A 22,615-nucleotide genomic window follows, 5' to 3' on the forward strand; every position below is an offset into this window, starting at 1 on the left:
ATTATGTTGGCAGAAGAAGATCAAAGTAAAGACGTTGTTTCTCGAAGAAAAAGATGAACTGAACAAGGGGTGGAATGTGGAAAGAAAAATAGCTAGCGCGTGCGTAGAACAGTGGAAGGGTAAGTTTGAATAGTCGGCTGCAGAGCAGCGGCACCTAGCGGTGTGAACTGGAACTATTGAGTCGCGACGCGCCGTCTGTTTTCGTCAGTCGTGCGAGAGCCGTGGTTCAGGAAGGAGATCGTTTTGTCGTTTGTTCACGGAACACGAAGCGTCAGTTAGGTGACTTGCAGCACGTTGATACCGGTCGCCCTCCCGGCGATGGTTGGTGATTGGTGAATGAAAATTGTGTTGTGTTTTATCAACTAGTTGCCCGTGTTGCTATTATGGTGAAATGACTATGGTAGTTGCCGGACAAGGAGGAGACAGAATGCATCTGTTTGTCTTGGTTGTTTTTGTTGTGTGGGGTGCGAGGGCCGAGTTGACGAGAATCGGGGGTCACCCGATCATCGCCGAGGGAGCCTCGGGGGGGCCCCACGAACTGTCCAAGTGTCCATGGGCCTGTGCCTGCATCGGACTCACTGTCGACTGCTCCAAGCGGGGACTCACCCAGGTGCCCAGGAACTTGCCCATTGATGCCGAGAGAGTGTAAGTACCATTTCAAACAATATCATACATCCTCAAAAAACTTTGTGAAAGGGATGTTCTTCGTAAAGACTTTCCTATTTTTTTTACAAGTTTTGCAACTGAAAGTCGCTTCTCGCATCCCCTCCGCCATCGCTCCTTATCTCTGCAGTCCTCCTCTCGTAAACCTCTGAATTCCATCTCCTTTCGAACATTGCCCATCTATACTTTCCTATTTACCTCTCCTATATTCCTGGTAGATGACCCTATCCCTATCAGCAAGGATACTTGTACAATGTACTTCAAAGAATCAAAAAAAAAAAAAAATCTGTTGTATCGGGGTAGTTTCAACTAAGATCCTATTTTTACATTGATTCTTATGTATTCAGGTATGTTTATGAATCTCTAAAACAGATACGAGGGACTCGTTATGTCAGGGCTTCATTGTGATGAGACATTTCTGGTTTGAGGAAACGACACAAAATGTTTGAGAGTTATGCAAATTCAGTACATTTCATTGAAAAAAAAATCAAGTGAAACCTTGTTAGATTTGTAGCCATGAATTTACAATTTCCATATCGATATATACCTCGTTGATAATATCCAGAGTAATCTTTAAGTCTTGTTGATACCGTTGGAGAAATTAAACAAATAGTACGAGGTACGAGATTGAGGCCGGTCGCGCTCTTGGAACGACCATGCGACTTGAAAAACATAAAAACGCCTGTAGAAACAATGGCTTTCCGTCTTTGATGGATTTCCTACCCTATTTGAATGATCTCTGGAGATCACTATTCAAATTCATTCAATCAATAATTTTATTGAAATAGCTTGAGGCCATTTATTTACGTGTTCCAGTAGAGGTAAATGCTGTACGGTAGAAATACATCCGAAACTGTGTTTAGTAAACCAAGGTGATGTCTACGAAATCCGTGACCTTTTAATAGAGTTTGTAAGTTGGAATCAAGGAATCGACATTACCTTAGTCATTTCAATCACGAAGAGTATTATGAATAATTGTTCTAAAAATGTTGTCGTTAATTATATATTTTTTTAAAACGACTTGTCGCGTCATTCAAAATAATTCATTTTATTTTGGTTCAAACGAATTGTCGCTTCATTCATTAGATCCTGTTATGTGGGCCCACCAGTCAGTTGACAAAAATACAAGTTTGAACAAGACGATATAATTTATTCAATAAAATGAACATCAATGAATGCTGTTCAAAATCATCAGTACATTAATCATCAATGATCAGTACTTTGAACATGTTCAAACTTGTCTTGTCCTATAGCCACACTCTTCATTCAAGTGAAATATTCATTATTTTATCCATTGAATCAGTGGTAACACAGTAGGTTTTTCTATACAGACTTATGCGTACTTGACATAGTACCCCAAGTTTAATAGTGCAATTTAGTGCAATTTCATTCACAGTTTTATCTTCTAGTGAGAAGTATCAGATTAACAAAACTTAAATACTTGAAGTAACAATTTGTTTCAAGTAAGTTAATCACTTTTCATCAATTATGGATAATTTTCCCTCCTATTCTTGTAACTTGAGTGTTATCCTAATTATGATCTAAACTCTCAAAATAAATTATATTTAGCGATGGAATATTTGCAGTGCTCCAATAACCTTTCCAATAGATTTATGGTAGCTGTTTTTGTAATAGTTTTATTAGAAACTAGCTTGCCCGGCGAAATTCGTACCGCCAAACAGTCAATGTGTATCTCATGTCATACTTGACTTTATTTGTTGGATCATAACATTTATCTGACAATCAATATTTTCATTTACATCTCAATACGGACTTCCTATGTTCTTAGTCATGCAGCATTAATTATTCCGAAAACATATTCTTCTCAATCAATTGGTAGTAATATCTATCAGTAAAGTGTTGAATTAAAAAAAAAATAAAAATAGATAGGTTAAATCAGTGTTTCAAAGATGAATTTAATGCTTTCATAGTTGTTGATTGTCAATAGATGGTCCAGGAGATAGGCGATGAAACAGAATTTCTTATTCTTTCCATCTTCAATTTAATGTTTTTTACCGTCTTAATACCAGTACCATGGCTTACTTTAGATAATATTATACTATACTTACTTCTATCTATAGTAGGCTGTGTTAGTACACAATTTTATCACAGGGTGACGTGTTTATTACAGCTGGTAACTTTAGATGCTGAATCATATTATTACAATATGATCTTGAATCATGATCATCTTTCCGTTTTTCGGTAACCGCTCGGCCGAAAATTTCGAAAACATAGGTCTGTAAAATTGATTAATAAATGATTATTATTAGCCCCCCTATTAAAATTTCTGGTCAGAAACCATCCCCAATAGTCACACAACATATTCCCAAATTGTCATGCCGTTCTGTCAAGTAGTTTTCAAGTCTATAGGGAACAAACAAACAAACATTCAAACAAACGTACAAAGAAACATACAAACGAAAATACAAACAAACATACAAACAAACGTACAAATAAACATACAAACAAACATTCAAACAAACATACAAACAAACATACAAACAAACATACAAACAAACATACAAACAAACATACAAACATACAAACAAACATACAAACAAACATACAAACAAACATACAAACAAACATACAAACAAACATACAAACATACAAACAAACAGACATTCATAGATTTCAATACATGTGGAGTGCATTAAATTATTTTATTCCTCAGAAATTGATAAGAATCTACTTCAACCTGAGTCCTCATACTTTATGACCAAAAACCATACAATTATTGCATTGGTTGATTAATCCCACCAGTTCAGCTTGGCGTGTTATGTGGTCGATTGCTGATAATATCAACCATCTATTCCTCTACCTATAAATAGATGAATTATAAAATAATAATGATAAATATCTGGAAGATATCTGTGCTACCTAGAAGTTCGAATTTTCAACCTACTTTATAAGAATAAGTCAATGAACACATGCTTAATATTATGAACTTGAATCCAAGTTTTTTCAAAAGGACTTATAATTGCAGTGGAATTGTATTATGTTCTGTATTATGCAATCGAAAATCAGTCTCAATTTCTAACGTGGAAAATAGGCTAACAATCATTAGCCGGATGGACCATTAGACTCGGTAGGAAATATATTTTTCCCGCTCTTTTCATAGGTATTAAGCAGTCCTGACAGAATAATATTGTTTGTTTTTAGAAGTGATTTGAATTAGGCTGTCAGCTTAGATGTGCTTATGTTGTGTGTCGAGTGACAGCATTATCCAAGTAGGCAGTGAATTGAGGCAACGCACTGCACTGGGACCAGCAAGATGTTACAGAGGGTGTGTGGGTAGTGGGTAGGTAGGGGAGTGTTGGGACATCCAATAAACATAACGAGGAAGTGACAATTGTCACCACAGACCGGCACCTCAGCCTTAGATGGACCCCCGCCTTACCCCCTGTCATCGCCGCACTAATCAGAAACCAATCAGAGCGCGCTTTGTGTCTGCCCAACCCAATTACTCCAATAAACTCACTCTCTCTCCTTTTCTCGGTCACTTGCTCCCCTCTCACTAAGCCGATTCTATCTACTTCGAAACTTCTTCATAGAAGGTTTCGTCATCTTGTTGTTTCTTACTTTATAGATGAGCTGTGATGAGGGAATGGTAAAGGGAAGAAAAGTTGCATTTGGTTTCTTGGATTCTACTTTCTTAGATTCAACTACTTTCAATTACTAAACTACTTTCTTAGACTGTTAGTAGATTAATATTATGATTTTCAGACTGATATATTCACTTAACTCAAGACAGTACTCTCAGGTTTGGAACGTTTTCTACTTAGAGGTCCTAGAGGTCCATCCATGAAGTTCTTTTTCTGATATTTGGTCTGACACTAATCAGGAGAAATCTTTTTATAATGTCATTTGAATAGTAGCAAAAGAAGAGTTGTTAAAATGATCACTCATTGATATCGATATTCCACTATTGATATTTATCCTGATATTCCACTCATTTTTCATTAATATTGACTTGTTTCCCGGTGTGATGCTTATTGCTTTGCTGTTGATTCATTTTGTCATTATGTTTTGTTTCGCTATCCTATTTTATTTGCACTATTTAACACAATTATTCATTGTGATCATCTTAAGGTGCGTACAGATATAAGCGCCTCCAACACGCTCTGCGCACGCTCCGCCCTCGCTCCGCCATCGCTCCGGGAGATGTTAGCTCGTTACGGGAGATGTTAGCTCTTCTCGCGTTCCACTCTTGCTCCCCGGTCGATCATCAATCAATCTGCTCGAGTGACGTTCGATTGCGGAGCAGAGCGAAAGTCTATACGCATCTTATAGAGATGATACCCTTTGCTCGGATGAGAATTCACATAGACATTATCACATTACATATACTTAGGATTCAATCCTAGGATTCTTAGGATTGGGTTTACACAATCCTAACAATTTCAGGATTGTGATTGCTAAGATATTGTATATGCGGCTGCTCTAGCCGACGCGGATGAGGCTTCATCAACGTATGAGAAACTGCTTCTATAATAGTCGAATCACGACAAATTTGCTAATGTCTTAATTATCACTTATTAAAATTTTTTACAGTCGCTGAATTGAAAGCTTATGAAGGCATTAAACAAAAACAAAATTTAATCTATATTGGCAATAACAATATTGCTATGATTGATTTCATTTCTGAATAAGAGAATTTCGTACTCTGATTAGCAATTGTACTGATGGATGTTGGGATATTCAAAAACTCAAAAAAGGGCGCATATATCTTGCAGTAGAGATCTTATTCAGAGGGCAAATCCCTCTCTATTTTGTAATGTGAAGAAGAGAACAGTCGTAAGAGCCCAAGTTGAAAGACTCGTAGTAAATGATAAGAGCCATTCACTACGCATCACTCATTCACTGTTCAATCCAACTGCAGCCTCCAGTCCAGGACTTCCCGTCTTTTATTTTCTTCTACCTCTCTATCTCGCTCTCTTCCTTCTACTACTCCCCACCAGTTCCTTTCTCTATCTTATTTCTCTCGTCTTGCTTTATAGCTTGCTTAGCATTGATGGCCATAACTAGTTCACTAAACCAGCCTCTAGGCAAGGGATAATCGCGCTCTTACTGACAGATCAACCACTTCCTCACCTCCATTCTCTCTCTCTTTCTCTCTCTTGCTTTCTCTCTCAAGCCAACCATTATTCTTCTTCTCTCCTCTCTTACTCTTGAAAAAAAACGATATATTATTTTTTCCGAGTCATAGTAGACGATTTTTGATATATTCAATGAGAATATTATTTATTAATTTATTCATTCCATTCACCTTGGGCGATTTTGATTTAATGCCGGCACAATTTAAATTTATCTTCCACATCTTGTTCTCGCCTCATTACGTATTATAGTGATAATGACCTTCATTATAATTCATTATCAATGAACAGGAGCTGGAATGCATTGAACGGACATTAGACGCGGTAGTCAATTTTAATTTGGAGTCAGAGGAACAATTTTGAATTTTTTTAAAGGTGTGGCAATGTTTCTGACAAGGTCCAGACAAATTTCACTGGTATTCTATTTGAGAGTTCATTAGAAAGCTCAAAACAATAGTACACAATTGGTTGATGAGCAAAGGAAGACAGAACATAGAAAACATTATTTCAAACAAAAACTAACCACCTAATGACTTACTGAACACTAACTTATTAATAATACGCACAAAAAAAAGAAACAAGCAAAACTTACTCTAGAACATGGTACGCCATAGTGGAGTAGGTCAATTTCCACACAGAAAAAATCTGGTGTGGTTCACTCACACAACTTTCCTTGCCGTTATGAAAATTTATCAACTGATGCTAGTGTACAAGCGCATCTCAAGTCTACTTATAAACAAAGATCTGAGCCAGCTGGAGACAGGACAATAACGCTAGATATACACGAGATCTGCTATCTCTTCATAGTGAATGATTTAATAGAATCAACAGTTGCCAACAGTTTGCAATTGACTAATCTTATTTTCTCGAATTTCGAGCTTATTTTCAATTTAGGGTGGAAATGTTACTGAACATTAATTGTAGAGATTGTTATGCTCAATATTTTCCACTCGAATTTTTTTGTTTAAATTGTATCTGAAGCCTGATAATTGGGAATCTAAAACCAAACTTTGCATAGATGTTGCAGTGCTCCTGAAATTTTTACAGATATGAGACTTGTGGCAGTTGATAGAGCTTATCAATGACTTTTCTAGGTATGAATTTGATCAAAATCGTTGAAGCCGTTTCCGAGAAAATCACGAAAAACCCTGTTTTTGACAACATTTTCGCAATTTTAGCCGCCATCTTGAATTGCATTTGATCGAAATTGTTCGTGTCGGATCCTTATAGTGAAAGGACCTTAAGTTCCAAATTTCAAGTCATTCCCTTAATTGGGAGATGAGATATCGTGTACACAGACCCACATACACTCATACACACACACACACACACACACACACACACACACACACACACACACACACACCACACACACACACACACCACACACACACACACTCACACATACAGACCAATACCCAAAAACCACTTTTTTGAGCTCAGGGGACCTTGAAACGTATAGAAATTTAGAAATTGGGGTACCTTAATTTTTTTCGGAAAGCAATACTTTCCTTACCTATGGTAATAGGGCAAGGAAAGTAAAAAAGTTAATTAAATACTTAAAATTCTCGTTACCAAAATTTTGCTTTTAATATAATAACAATATTCTTTTCTGATAGTGTAACTACGGGTATCATGATCTATTACAATCATGATAATTTTTGATTGCTCATTTTCAAAATGAGTTTCCGTTATTTACTCAACTATGATCATTGAATAAAAAACATTCATGGTGGTTCATGGGAGAAAAAAGAATGTTATTGGTATTGGGTTAGTGTAATTTTTGTTTTTTATACCTTTCAAAACCCATCCAGTGTACTGGGGTTTTACCTTTAGAGGCCCTGTTGTTTGAAGCGTGGGTGGCAGGCAGACCAACCACTGCTCGGTATTTTCGTTTGATCGGTCAGTTGAATATGTCACCAACACTATCGAAGAAAGGGGAGGTCACATTCAGCAAACAACAATCATGTAGTTCGCTTTACAACAATGTGCTGCCCATTCATAGTTCAATTAATTGAACGGATTAATTAATTATGAAATTCCAGTTGGAATTAGTTGGGTGGCCTGCCTGAGGGCTAATCGCTGATTTCGGTGGTCCTTTGAAGTTGACCGTTTCGGTGAGCGGTTCGGTCATAGAAATGACATGCGCGCCGCATGTTTTGCATTATAAAAAATGCCGCTCATATTTATGTAGATTACAATATATACTGGCTTATACACTTATATACAATAGCTTACAATACAGCAAAATTATAGATGAATTTACATAATATAGACTAAGAAAATAATTATTGAACTGTATATGATATGAAAAAGCAATTTGTAATATAATAACTATAGATAATAATCATATTGTTATGCATCTACATAAATTGGCGGAGCTTTGGACATATCAATGTCCATTCTTTGGGAAGAATATTAAAAATATCCTCCCCACTAACTCTCTACCAAAACGTTAATTTCGTTATTTAAACTAAGGATTTATTTATTAATGGAAATATTGTAAAAGTTTTAATCAATATGAATATTAAAGAGAAAAAAAACAGAAAATTGATAGAGTAAAATAATTATATAGGTAGATAAGATCAAATAATTGATTAATAAAATGAAGTAGGCTGAAAGTAGATCAGGGTTATCAACTTTCAGTAATATACAGCATTATGCAGTGGATAATTGAAATAACATGAGTTTATATAATATATATATATATACAATTCGTTCTATAACATGGTTTAAAGGTTTGTATTTGTGGGATGGGTGGGGGATGGATGTCATGTGATCGTTCTAGGGCCGGACAGTTTCAGTCATTTGTTCCAAAAGATGTTTTTTTAAAGTTAGGATGAAGCTCGCTCGGCTCTCGATGGACCTGATAGAAACAGGAAGTGCATTCCATGCACGACAGGCACTGACTAAGAAGGATTTTGTGAAAATAGTAGTTCGATGATTGGGTATCCTTAAAGTACTTTCTCCGGTTCTAGTATGTGAAGCATCTATCCTCCTACCTTCAGAGACAAATTTGAAATCATCTTTAAAATAGTTCGGATTACCGTATATCAAGATATCTCTAACAAGCTTGACTATTCGAAAAAGCCTCTGATCGGGAAGCTTTAATGTTGAACTAGCAATGTGGGCTGGGGTGATATGATCATGGCGTTGGAGAGAGTAGACGAAACGTAGACAATAATTTTGGCAACGCTGTAGTTTATCATTCAGAGTGACTTGCATATCGTTAAGAACAGAATTACAATACATTAAATGTGGGAAGATGAGAGATTGAACCAATAATAATTTAATGTTTCTAGGGAGGATATCGTGCATTTTCTTCAATGCATGCATGGCTGAGAATACCTTTTTACAAGTTTTGTTCACTTGTTCTGACCAGTCAAGAGTATTATTCATAATAATGCCTAAATTTTTAACTGAGCTACAGTAAGGAATGTCATTACCGTCTACACTAATTTTGTGAATCGATTCAAGGTCAATATTGTTTATAAGACGAGAATATCCAATTATAATGGGTTGTGTTTTGATGGGATTAAGCTTAAGGCCATTTTTCTTTGTCCATTCCACTATCGAATTGATATCCTGATTCATTATTCCAACTGTTTCATTAATTTTTGTTATGGGACAGCTTAAATAGATTTGAAGGTCGTCTGCATAAGTATGGAAACTGGAGAATTTGATAATGGAAGAAAGGTCATTAGCATACAAAGTGAAGAGGAGAGGGCCTAAAATTGAACCTTGTGGTACTCCATGCATAACGTTTTTCCAAGTTGACTTTTTGTCACCGACAGATACACATTGTTTCCTACCTAATAGATAGGATTTAAACCAAACTAACGAGTTGTGACTGAAACCAAGAATAGCCAACTTATTCAGAAGGACTGTATGATCAACAGTATCGAATGCTTTAGAAAAATCAAATAGGGTGAGGATGGTGCATTTTCTTTGGTCCATAGCTAACCTTATATCATCAGTGACACGAAGCAGAGCTGTCTCAGTTGAATGGAATTTTCTAAAGCCTGATTGAAAGTTATGAAGCTTACTATTGTTGTCTAGAAATTTTACAACTTGAGCATGAATGAGTCTTTCTAGCACTTTGGACAATGCAGGTAAAATACTGATTGGTCTAAAATCCTCAACTTTATTGGGTGATGGAACTTTATTTAGAGGGCGAACCAGAGCAAACTTCCAGTTTTCAGGGAAAATGCCTTCTTCAAGTGACTTGTTGAAAATGTATGTAATGGTTGGTAAAACAGCAAATAACATCTTCTTGATAAATTTAATAGGAATTTTGTCTACACCCATAGCATTACTATGAATACGTTGAATTGCTCTGAAAGTGTCTTCTTCTGAGATTGGATGGAAATGAAATTGATCAGTGATTGGTAAATCTAAGTTTGTAACCTGCTCTTCAAGATCATCAATGTGATTAGCAATGACAACTTCGTCGCGTTGGTTAGAGTGTGAAACGAAATGGTCATTTATATTATTCAATGGTAAGTCAATTTGTGGATTCGATTTCTCTTTGCCAAGCCCGAATTCTTTTATTCCCTGCCAAAGTGATTTAGAGTCTTGTCTATTGTTTGTCATAAACGAATTCAAGTACCTAATCTTTGAGTTCCGTAATTCCTGTTTAACCCTATTTCTAAGGCTCCTATACTCTATCAAACTGTCCAAGTCAAATGTCTTTTTAAATTTTCTATGTGCTTTGTCTCTACGTCCCATCATCTTAAGTATGTCTTCAGTCATCCACGGTACTCGTCGTTTTCTATTAATCCTCCTTGTCACATAAGGTGCATGTTTGTCATACAAAGTCAAAGTCCAATTCTCGAAAGTCTTGACCATGTCATCAACTGAGGGTAATGCTTCAATTTGATGCCATGGAGTCTGAGCCACATCAGTCAGGAAGGCGGCTTCATCAAAGTTTTTGAAGTCTCTATAAGTGATAATTTTCTGTTCTGGCTTGGGTATCTTATGGGAAAGTACACAGTAGATCAAATCATGTCTAGAAATAGCTGGGACTGAGATTTGGCCTGCTTGAACAACCTCATTGGGATCACTAACAATGAGAAGGTCAATGAGTGTGTCTGATTCATTAGTATGATGAGTTGGATCGAGAGGTAAAATAGTCATGTTTAGGCATTGGAAAATTGTAGTCAGTTGAAAGTAGTCAAAGTTACGATTTGTCATGTTCAAGTCGGTGTTCATATCCCCCATAACTAGTATACGGTTATAACAAGGCATAAGAGAAAGCAAGGCACTTTCGAAATCTGTGAAATGACCTATTTTTGGTGGGCGATAACAGATACCAACGAGTAATTTATCAGTACTAGATAAGGATAATTCAAGTAGCATAAACTCTGGTCTGGAACAATACTCTTGTTTAGATGTGATTAAAACTTTTGTTTTGATACCTTCTTTCACATAAATTGCTACACCCCCACAAGCTTTATTTAATCTATCATTCCGGAAAAGATTATATCCAGGCAATGCAACAAAATTTGATGAAATACTAGGCTTCAAAAATGATTCGGAAATTCCGATTATATTGAAGTCCTGAAAACGGAAGATTGCTCTGAGTTCATCAATGTGGCAACTGAGGGATTGTACGTTAAGGTGAGCAGCCTTGAAAAGTTTTTTGAAAGAGTGGAGCTTATTTGCTAGAAACATACCTGCGTCATTATTACTATTATTGAAATAATCATACCTACTTGAGGGCGAGCGAGCTGACGTGTCAGTGAGAGGCATCATGGAAGCAGCAGACCAATCGTGAACCGACCTCAGAACAACACATGACGGGGAAAATGGGGATGAAACTGATAAAACTTAACCTAAATGAAAAAGTCTCTTGATTCGAGTGCATTCAGCATGCCTTGACAGTTCGGCTCCCTTCACTATTTAAAGCACTAGTTCAAAACAAAATTCACTAAACACAATAAGATGTAGATGTGTGGAGTTCCGGTGATGAATAATCCTAATGGTGAATAAGACGAAGATTGAGGAAGAGCTGGTAGTGGGAGATCTGGTCCAAGTGGAGACAGAGAGAGATGGAATCCAGTGGTGGAAAATCGAGTCCAAGTGGAGATAGAGAGAGATGGAATCCAGTAGTGGAAGATCGTGTTCATGGTGGAGATAGAGCGAAATGGGATCCAGTAAAACTGAAAAAGAGAAGAAAAAGCCAGCAAAAAAACGAAAAATCTTTGAAGAAAGTTATCAATTGAGAAAAGATACATAATACAACTCGCACCTTGGGAGGAAGACTGCTCCAACTCGAAAATTGTCAATTTTGATCTTGTGTATTTTAGTTGGTTTCTATGCACTTTATTCGGTGGAAGACTGTTCCAAGTCAAAACTCGTTCCAATTATTCTATAATATATCACAGAATGTTCAGTATTCCTATTTTGAACACCAATGCAATCATTTACAGGAAGACTAAGTCATATTATGAATGAAAACATAAATACAGGCCACTTTTAAGAAGTAATAAGTGAACTAAAACAGTTGGAATCAGAGAAATTGAGCAGAAAATTCTAAGAGCAGAAAATCAAGTTTGAATACCTATGAAAATTTTAAAACTGCTCTCCTGAATAAACGACTTTTTTGAGTTGGAACAGTCTTCCTCCCGAGGCACGAACTGATAATGAATAATATCCCCATAAAATTGAAGAGGAATAGTATGATTCAATGTGGGAAAGAATCGAATATTATATGGATAAATATATGGATATTATAATATAATATATGGATACTAGTAGAAGGTAATCAGATAGAAAGAGAAAAGGTAGGAAGATAAATAGATATAGAAAGAGAAATAAACATTTGAACATGCTGGATAGCTAGTGAAAAAATCACAGGGAAAATAATGATAACAATGGGGAAGAAAAGAAGAGAAAGAAGGAATGTGCACAAATTGAGAAGAACTTATGAAACTGAACTATAGAATAAGAAATAGAACATCGTATTGTGATCTTGAATTAATCAAGGAGAGAAGAAGAAGAAGAAAAGAAGAAGAAGAAAAGAAGAAGAAGAAGAGAAGAAGAAGAAGAAGAAGAGAAGAAGAAGAAGAAGAAGAAGAGAAGAAGAAGAAGAAGAAGAAGAAGAGAAGAAGAAGAAGAAGAAGAGAAGAAGAAGAAGAATAGAAAAGAATAATAATCATCATCGCAAACAACAATATTCAAGTAATCATTACAAATATAAGATCAAGAAGAGAAATTAGAAAGAAAAATAAGAAGTAGAGGAGACGATGGAGAAAGTGCTAGATTATTTTAGATGAGTTTTAAATAGGATTGAACGGTGAAGTGTGAAAAATATTATATAGTATTAGAAGTATAATTAACTATTGGGAGTTGCAATAACAATAAAAGTAGTAAATTGAGAACTGTAATATTTTAGTGATGAATGTCTAAGATAACATTAAATGAAACACAGCCCCTATATAAGCATATGAACAGACTACCCACCCCTCCGTTCTATCAATAATTCTTCACACATTTGCTTCTATTGCTCGAGCTGTGGCAACAGTAGGAGATATCATTATGTACACCTAATATAGAAGAGATTACTATCTTTACCTATAGATTACATCCATATCTATAACGTATGTTAATCATCCAATTTATTTGAAATTCAGCATTTCGAAAATTATTAATTATGGAAATAATTTTGGTAAGAGATGTAATAATTATTAGTAAGAATAGAGATAATGATTCTCTAAGTACCCTCTGGAGTATAGTAGTTGATGCATTGAACGTAGTTTTGGGAATTAATATCAAGATAAATTATTAATCAGTATCAACAAATGTGGATCTCCTTAGTTTGAAATAATTGTCTCATACATAATCATAAATAGCAGTGGAAAGATTCATTTATAGAACAGAAAGCCAGCTCATGAAAAATGCCAAGGTATATCTATTGTGAAATGTTTTAATACAATTTCCTATTTTTGTAGTGAAGGGCACCTTAGTAATCGAATCCTGAAATGATTTAATTTACCTTTATTTTTTGAAGGTCGGTCATCCTCTCGACTGTGTGGACCCTCTTGGATCCTCCCTCGCCGATAGAGATCTTGATCCTCCCGTCCGATGACCAACATTCCTATGCCCATGACGGTCGGCCGCAGCGTTGAGGATCTTGAGGCGCTCCGCGGTCAGATCCTCGCGAATGGTGACGCCGGAACCCTTCAGCTTCCTCTTAGCGTCGAAGATCATCTTCCTGGTCCGGTAGCTGCAGAGTCGAACTATGATGGGTCGGTCCTTGGGTTTAGCTTGCCCTTGTTGAGGTGGTTGACGCCTTCCAACGCGATGCGAGCGGTTGACATCCGCCAAAGTCACGGGCACGTTCAGCTTCTTGTTAAAGACATCGAGCGCCAGCAGGTCCGTGTCTTCTTTGTCACTCTCCGGATCCCAAAAATACGTATAGAATGTCGGCGCCCATATTGCTCGAGGTCGTCGACCTTCAGGTGACAAGACACCTCCAGCTCACGAATTCTATCGTGCAGCTGTTTGTTCTCCTCCTTCAATGCCTGAAGTTCCTCGAAAATAGATTTCACAGCCATTGATACAGCACTGTGGACAGACTCTTCGATTTGCTGTCGAATAATGAGGAGGGTCTCTTCGGACAATGCTCCAGAAATAGCTGGCTTCGGAGCATTGACCTCATTCTTCGGTGTGCCTCTATTCGGTCGAACCATCGTGTACCGTTAGGTGGATTTACACTTTTATAGGCGAGAAGGTGAACTGAAGATTTAGGAATGTTTTTTCAAGATAAATAAAAAGAGTGTGAGTTAATCAAAAATATAATTTCACTATTGAATTAAGCTCGAGAAACTGAATAACTAGATGTATAATTTGAAGTGAATTGAACTGTATAACCCTACGAAATATCTGTTAGAAGACGGAGCCGACTACCCACACGTTTACAACTCGACTCATCGATAAGTGAGATGGAGAGAGAATGAAAGAGAAACAAAGATTGAAAGATGAGAGGGAGTGAGATGGAGAAAGAATGAAAGAGGAAGAAAGATTGAGAGAGTGAAAGAGTGAGTGGAAAAAAGAGAGAGTGAGTATAAGAAAGAGCTAATGAGAGAGAGAAAGAGTCGTTTCGTATATTAGAATGAGCGGTAGAGTGAGAGAGAGTGAGAGAGAGTAATTTCGGTTGTCAGTCAGTATTGCTCATCGCTTTGTAAGTTTTGACACCGCCATCACATTCACATGGACTACAGCGCCCAACGCCGGTGCCTCGCTAGGCTACCTCAGTCTTAGCAAAGGGTTGGGCTCAGTTGAAGGGTCGGTCGCGACCGCTCAAACCGAGCCATTGTGTCCAGAACAGCTGGAATTTAATCAGAGTGCTTCTGCCGCCTCACGTGAGTGATCTCCTCACTCAAAACTCGCGGCTCTCGTCATCATCATCATCATCGCCTAAATGTTCACCGGTTTAATTTATCGCGATTTGTAACTATGCAGCGGTTGTTTTGAAGTGACGTCTCATCCAACTATGTCTGCATTCAAGTGAAGTTATGATGCGAGTTGTGAATGATTGCAACTTGTGTAATAACGCTGCATAGGTTCACAGTACGGTGCTCTGTGAAACATCAACTCCATGGTCCTCCATCTGAATGAACTTCCAAAATCACTAGATACAGGAATGATTGAAAAGTTGATTCATAGGTTTATTGGAGTATTTTCTTTTTGTCTTTACTCCATTCCTCAAATGTTGTTATAAAGTGATTTCTAAAAAAAACCAGCTACTCAATACTTCAAGTGTTGTTTTCGGTCACTGCTTGTCGGATAGATACCGTATTTTATAATTTCATACGTCTGGATATGATAGTTTTTATTTTGGAGGAAATACCCCTCTACCAGAAAAGGCCGTTCCTCAACGTCACGTCATTTCCCCCTCCCTCAATTTCTTCATCTTCGACTCCTTATAATCTTCCTATCCTTTTCTTAAACTCTCTGATTGGTTTCCTATTCTTTTTGGTCTCCTTCGATGATTCACTGATGCTTTTAATACTAGGCTATACCCATCATACTATTATGGAGCGACTACTGGAATGTAAGGATCTTGTGATCGTTGTGTATTGAATACTTTCTGAAGATACCCACTGCTAATGCAAGTCCAATATATCTGTATCTTCAACTCCAATCTCTAACCTTCTTGATCTAACATCACTGTACAGAATATGCTTTAAAAAATTAGCACATCATCAACCAAACATGGAATATTTAAAAATGGTACCGTTGATCTTCCAGAGGAGAAGTTGAAGTTTCATACAGCTAGAATTGACTTGAGTTATTTTTAGCTAAATTATTATATTTGCTGGACATTCAACAGGACAATATGCAGGAGAATGATAATAATAGAAAGAAGAAGAAGGAGAAGAAGAGGTGAAGAAGAAGAAGAAGAAGAAGAAGAGAGTATAAACTAGAGAAAGTAGAAGAAGATGAAGGGGACCGGTGTGACAACGGTCACTGGCTGGGTAGCCGCGACCGACCTTGGACATTTTTATTTCCTGTCGTCTCCTCTAACGCCCATTGAGATATTATGGCTACAAAATGCAAGTAGCCGCACCTTCCAAATGACGACGACTGAAAAACGCCCAGCGCTGCTGAAATGGACCCGACTTGGTAATAAGCTTACATTAGCAGCTGCAATGTACAGAGCACCCCGCCACCTTCCAAACATTACTAGAGAAGAAGAAAGAAGAGAAAGAAAACTGAGAAGAGGATGGAAAAGCCAAGACATTACTTGAGAAGAAAGAAGTAGAAAACGTAGATGAAGAAGAGAAAAAGAAGTCTGACTTTATATGGGAAGAGGGGAAGAATACAAGAAGTACAGAAAGACAAATGAGATGAAATGAAAGCAATAGATCATAAAAGTGATGACCACCCTCATTTCAGAACAATTAAAGTAATGTCGGAGTGAAATGAATAAAACAATCATCTCTAAGTATTGGTATTTCATTTCTCAAATGTTATGAATAATTTAATCAATGATGAATTCTCCTTATTATTTAACTTGAAAAATTAGCATAGTGTATTAACAATAATTAACTGCACTAATTGATACCTTTTGAAGTATAATATCTAGTTAGCCTTTCTATGGTATTACCACGGATTCAAGTCTGTTTATTTAGTCAAATGATATTACTAAAACTATTTTTCAATGTTTTAAAAATACTTTGGGTCTTTTATAACTTTCTGTGATGACTAATACAGGACGTGTTCATCCATTAAACTTCTAGATTATTTCGTACATTTATAGACCAACAGCCCACTCAAATCATAATAACCAGGTGTTTTCGGTATAACAATCCAGCCACTCTGATAAAACAAGCTTCTTTTTCATGCTAGTTGCTACTTTTACTTCTTCCTCTCTTGCTCCTCAGTCATCAACTTTTTTTTCATTCCTGTTCTTCTCCTCCTCCTTCTCCTTCTCCATCTTCCAGCTCCTCATCCTCTTCCTCCTCCTTCTTCTCATCATCCTTATCCTACTCCTTCCCCCCCTCCTCCTCCTCCTGATCCTCTTCCTCCTCATCCTTCTCCTCCTCATCCTCCTCCTCCTCCTCGTCCTCCTCCACCAACTCCTCCTCCTACTCGTTCTCCTCCTCTTTTTTCTTCTACCACTTTTTCTTCCCCTTCTACATTATTCTCTGTCTCTACTCTCTTTAGTCGTCTTCTTCCTCGACATTTTCTTCATTTGGAATGTCTTTCTACTTCTGCCTTTATTATTTCTTCTTCCGAAATCGTCGCTGCGGGAGATTAAATATTCAATTTGTGGAGCGAAAATATGAAAGGCGCCCATTATAAGCAAGGACATTGTCGAACAAAGGCTGGGCCATTACTGGGCCAGTACACTGTATCCACCTGAAATATTCTGCCGTTAAATATTAACCCTCATTAAGTAGGAGCGCTGGAGAGCTTCCATTAGGCTTCGTCATTGTGAACGACTAGTTAAAATTTAAACACTTCTCTTCGGCTTGTGCTGTTCATGACAAGTTAAATTTGTCCTCACTGCTGCGCTCTAGTGCCATTCATCGCAACTACTTCGCTTATAAAACTTTTTTCCACTTAAACCTGAATTCGTTATTACCGTTGATAAGCTTTAATACAGTTCCATTTTGGCACAAATTGGGACAGCTTCATTATCCGACGTCTCTTAATATTTATTTTTGCGATCTTCTTTGTTGTTGGTATCAAACGTCTCCTATTTTTTCTCTTCCATTGATTCAACAATTCCAAGAAATAACATATTCTTTATGACTTGAAGCTTCTTAGATAATCGAATAATTGTTTTGTGCAATTTGCTGCTAATGATTTATCATTGAATTACAAGTATTTTTCGATGATCTCTTGAGATCCATTTGAGCTTTATCGATGAATCGTATGAAATTTGTTTAAAAAATATGCCGATGAAGTAACGAAAACATTTTCAAGCTATTACAAAGTTATCATGGAAAATTCTGAGCATATTTAGCAGTTTAATATCAATTGAATAAATCAGTACTAGATAGTATTTTTGCTTAGTAGGACAAAGTAGAGATAGAATGCAGGTATTGATTGATAATCTTGTGTTATGCAATCCAAAGTTATTGATAACTAGCAGGTAACCCGTACTCCGCAAGCGTTTATTTTAAAACTTTACAAACTGGAAACTTGACCGAGTGCAATCTTGAAGAGTTTGAACTAGGCCTAGAACCATTAATTAAGAATCTTATGCGAAATTCCAAATCAATCAGTCCAGTAGTTTAGACGTGTTGATGCGTCGAACATAATTTTCCTATCCCTTACGTGTATGAGCAAGTTCTTTCCCTTCATGTCGACCTGACAGAACGGTCTGAGAAGAATTGGTAAAAATAGCGATGGTAAGAAAGGTACTAATGGATATTTATCCTGTTCGCGCGTCCCGTCAGCATCACTATCGCGAGCTTCTCTAGATTTGCATTTGCAGTGCCTACACATCATTCAATGCATGACTGCTGAATGTGAGGTGAAATCTAGCAGTTAGATTTTCTAGAAAGCAAGTAGCAGATAGACTTGAGAAGATTATCGATTCAAGTATGAATTAATGGTCCGTTCATTGCGATTCCAGTTGCAACTTGCTGAATCGTATCTGCTCGCGTGTTATTCGGACTGAATTTACTCTAATGATATCCACGACATCCCCACTGGAGATTATATAAGCAATTCGTTATAGTCGCGCAACTTGTTATCATTTTTATCAATGAAGCACGCTCGCACCGATTAACATGTTCTCTAGTTGCAATTTACTTATTTGAATAATCGTAACAAGACGGCTCAAATCGTGAATAATGCAGTGTGATTGGCTTATCTATTATTTGATCGAGTAGGAAATACATTGATAGAAGGTTAGCCACCTTATAGAGCGGGACGAACAGTTCATAGAATAGAATTTATGCTTTTAATACTAGGTTAAGTTGAATATACTAAATGTTTACTCTGCTTTTCCATCAAATTGAACCTGTTATTACTTTCCTTGCCCTATTACCATAGGTAAGGAAAGTATTGCTTTCCGAAAAAAATTAAGGTACTCCAATTTCCAAATTTCTTTACGTTTCAAGGTCCCCTGAGTCCAAAAAAGTGGTGTGTGTGTGTGTGTGTGTGTGTGTGTGTGTGTGTGTGTGTGTGTGTGTGTGTGGTGTGTGTGTGTATGAGTGTATGTGCATCTGTGTACACGATATCTCATCTCCCAATGAACGGAATGACTTGAAATTTGGAACTTAAGGTCCTTCCACTATAAGGATCCGACACGAACAATTTCGATCAAATGCAATTCAAGATGGCGGCTGAAATGGCGAAAATGTTGTTAAAAACAGGGTTTTTCGTGATTTTCCCGAAAACGGCTCCAACGATTATGATCAAATTCATACCTAAAATAGTCATAGATAAGCTCTATCAACTGCCACAAGTCCCATATCTGTGCTATCTAGCTCCGCCCCATCAATGCAAAGTTCGATTTTAGTTTCCCAATTATCAGGCTTCAGATACAATTTAAACAAAGAGTGTCAGGTGGAAAAGATTGAGCATTAAAATCTCTACAATTAATGTCCAGTAATATTTCCACTTAAAATTGGAAATAAGCTTGAATTTTGAGAAAATGTTATTATTCAATTGCAAACTGTTGGCAACTGTTGATTCTATTAAATCATTCACTATGAAGAGATAGCATACCTCGTGTGTCTCCAGCGTTATTGTCCTGTCACCAGCTGGCTCAGATCTTGGAATAGTAGACTTGAGATGCGCGTGAACACTAGCGTCAGATGATCAATTTTCATAACGGCAAGGAAAGTTGTGTGAGTGCGCCACACCAGATTTTTTTCTAGTGCTTTTTAAAGATGTTTCCATTTTCCAGTCTATTTATGAATAGCTGGAATAGCCATATAGCTTCTCATTGTTGTTCAATCAAATGTTAATTTGTTCTCTCTCCTTACGGAAATTATTAATTGTGTTTATCTAAAGATTGTAATACCCAAAAATCACACAGAATATCTTATAATTAATTAATCCTTCTGACACGTTTCAGCTCTCATTTGGTATCACTGGTACCATATGAAACTATACCGAATACCGTGATAGTTTCTGATATTATAAAAATTCCAAAAATTAAGTAAATCTATTTGAATTGATGCATTTATATTTTCAATACGAGATCCTTTCACTGTAAAACTTTTTAATTCACCGAGTAACCTTAAAAGCAGTACAACATATGGAGGATGGAATTCCTGACAAGTTATTTCTAAAATGGATAATGACAGGCCGGAGAAATGAAATTGTTGCCTTAGAAGTGGAATATTGGACTTTATTAACTCATCTCTCGAAAACGATCCTCTGATTATACGGTAAGTAATTCTCCTTGATCACGAAAACAAGAGGAGCATTATATTTTCGTGATTTGAAGATAATTCAAGCTACAGTCGACGATGTAACACTATTTTTCATCCCTCTCCATCATGAGGATTTGGTGAAATATCTCTATCTACTATCGAGAAACTAGAAGTGGAGACTCCTTGCCCTTGAACACCGAGATACATCTACACTGCACTCACTTCTAATCTATTATCTACATTACACATTGAAGTGTTAATTTTCGAAGTATTGGTGATCAGAATTCATCGAATAATAATAATTATTGTACAACTACAGAGTAATAGAGAATTAATATTGGCGATCCCTCCCAACAATTATTGAGCGATTACGATCGAAATTCCTTTTAAATGTGAGTTTTAATTATATGCATACCAATTATTGGTATTGAACTAAATTTTTCAAATCAAAATAATATCAGAAGTGTTGTTCAAGCCAGCCTACCTTTAATTCATTATATTTTCATGGAGAACTCACAAAGATCATTCATAGTATTAAGTATCCCCATAATTTCAGGTACTTTTTCATTCATTTTGTCTAAACTATTCCCTTAACATTTCTGTCACACATTCCCCATAATTCCAGATATTTTTTCTATCATTTACGTCTGAACTATTCCCTTATCATTTCTGTCACACATGAACTGTGATATGCCATATTAATCCCCGTAATCCCAATCCAAATCAATCGTTCAAATGTGGAAATCGACTGTTGGTGAGCTGCAGGAGCTGGAAACGATAAAAAACTGCATTCGCTTATCTCCGTTACTCGACTGGTCGAAATGGGGTTTTTACACTCAGAAAAGAGAAGAGGTATATTATTTTATCGTCACTTCTCGCTACATATCACATCGTTGGTCAAAGCTTTTATAGATGGCTGAAGCGATTGGCTGCAAGCCAGCTAAGATAGTTTTATTACACCAACTTGCAGTTCGGAACGGTGCTATGAATTTTATTTACCGGGTAAAAAACTGAATTATTGAGAACGATTCACTTTTTCCCACTTTCCGGTTGCTCTTCAGTTGACTGCTGCCAAAATAAATATGTTGATTTTAATTATAACGCACTGGTGTTGTTGCTGTTGGATGAAAATTGTGGATGAAGTGCTTTAATATTTCATTGTAACTGATTATTTATGGTGGATTCACTCTGGTATAAAGAACATTTAGCTATTCTCTGTGTTTCCAGTTCAGTTTAAATTATCCAATTCTGATTTCATTACACCATTTGTTTTCTAAAAATATTGTTCTCAAACATTATCTATCTAAGTAGAATCACGTAAGAATGTATTTTAATTATCTCTGTTCTATGCTACATTATAAATCATATTGATCATATAATGTCAATTTGTTGACTAGATGAATCTGCTGTTTTAGTGCCAGATCTTGAACTACTAGTACACATCTTGCAACTCACATCTTGTCATGTGGGTCAACGTTTCAAGCTAGTAGAGCACATCACGTAGATGGGTGTAGTCCTGTCAGGTCCTCAGCTCCATAAATTTGCAATGATTAGTTGTCATTCATTGGCTCTTCTCACTCATTAAGCTTCTATTATTGGCTAGCTATTGACATACGTGATTGCGAATGCTCCACTCTTTCCAGATGGAAATCAGCGTCTTACACATGAATAGAAGCTTGATTCGCATTGCAATCGGTTCTTGTTCTTGGAGCATGGATTTTGGTTCTCAATTGTTGTTTCTTTGTTATATTTAGAGAAACCCTGTATTGAGTTTTATCAATAGTTGGTGATGTTAAACCCTATTCACATGCATTACCAGATTGGCTCTTTATTATATCTTGCCCTTAGATTGAAATTAAAAGGATTGATAGACATTCTTCCGCATGATCTCCTCAATTTTTTCACATAGTTTTTATCAATTTATAAATCCCTTCATATCTCTCCCAAATTCATGAAATACTTTTCACTAAATATAAAAATTTCCCTGCATTCCTATTTTATGAAACCTCT

General features: G+C 36.6%; 1 protein-coding gene across 1 annotated transcript in view; it reads left to right on the forward strand.

Moving 5' to 3' along the window:
• Nucleotides 1-206: 206 nt before the first annotated feature.
• LOC111046664 (protein slit) overlaps nucleotides 207-22,615 on the forward strand; it is a 451,676-nt gene continuing 429,267 nt past the window's right edge. The window contains exon 1 of the mRNA XM_039427372.1: nucleotides 207-645. Within this exon, the coding sequence (XP_039283306.1) occupies nucleotides 392-645 (254 nt within the window). The 5' untranslated portion in view covers nucleotides 207-391. The remainder of the gene's footprint in view (nucleotides 646-22,615) is intronic.

This window comes from Nilaparvata lugens, chromosome 4 (assembly GCF_014356525.2).
Source record: "Nilaparvata lugens isolate BPH chromosome 4, ASM1435652v1, whole genome shotgun sequence".
Classification (NCBI taxonomy): domain Eukaryota; kingdom Metazoa; phylum Arthropoda; class Insecta; order Hemiptera; family Delphacidae; genus Nilaparvata; species Nilaparvata lugens.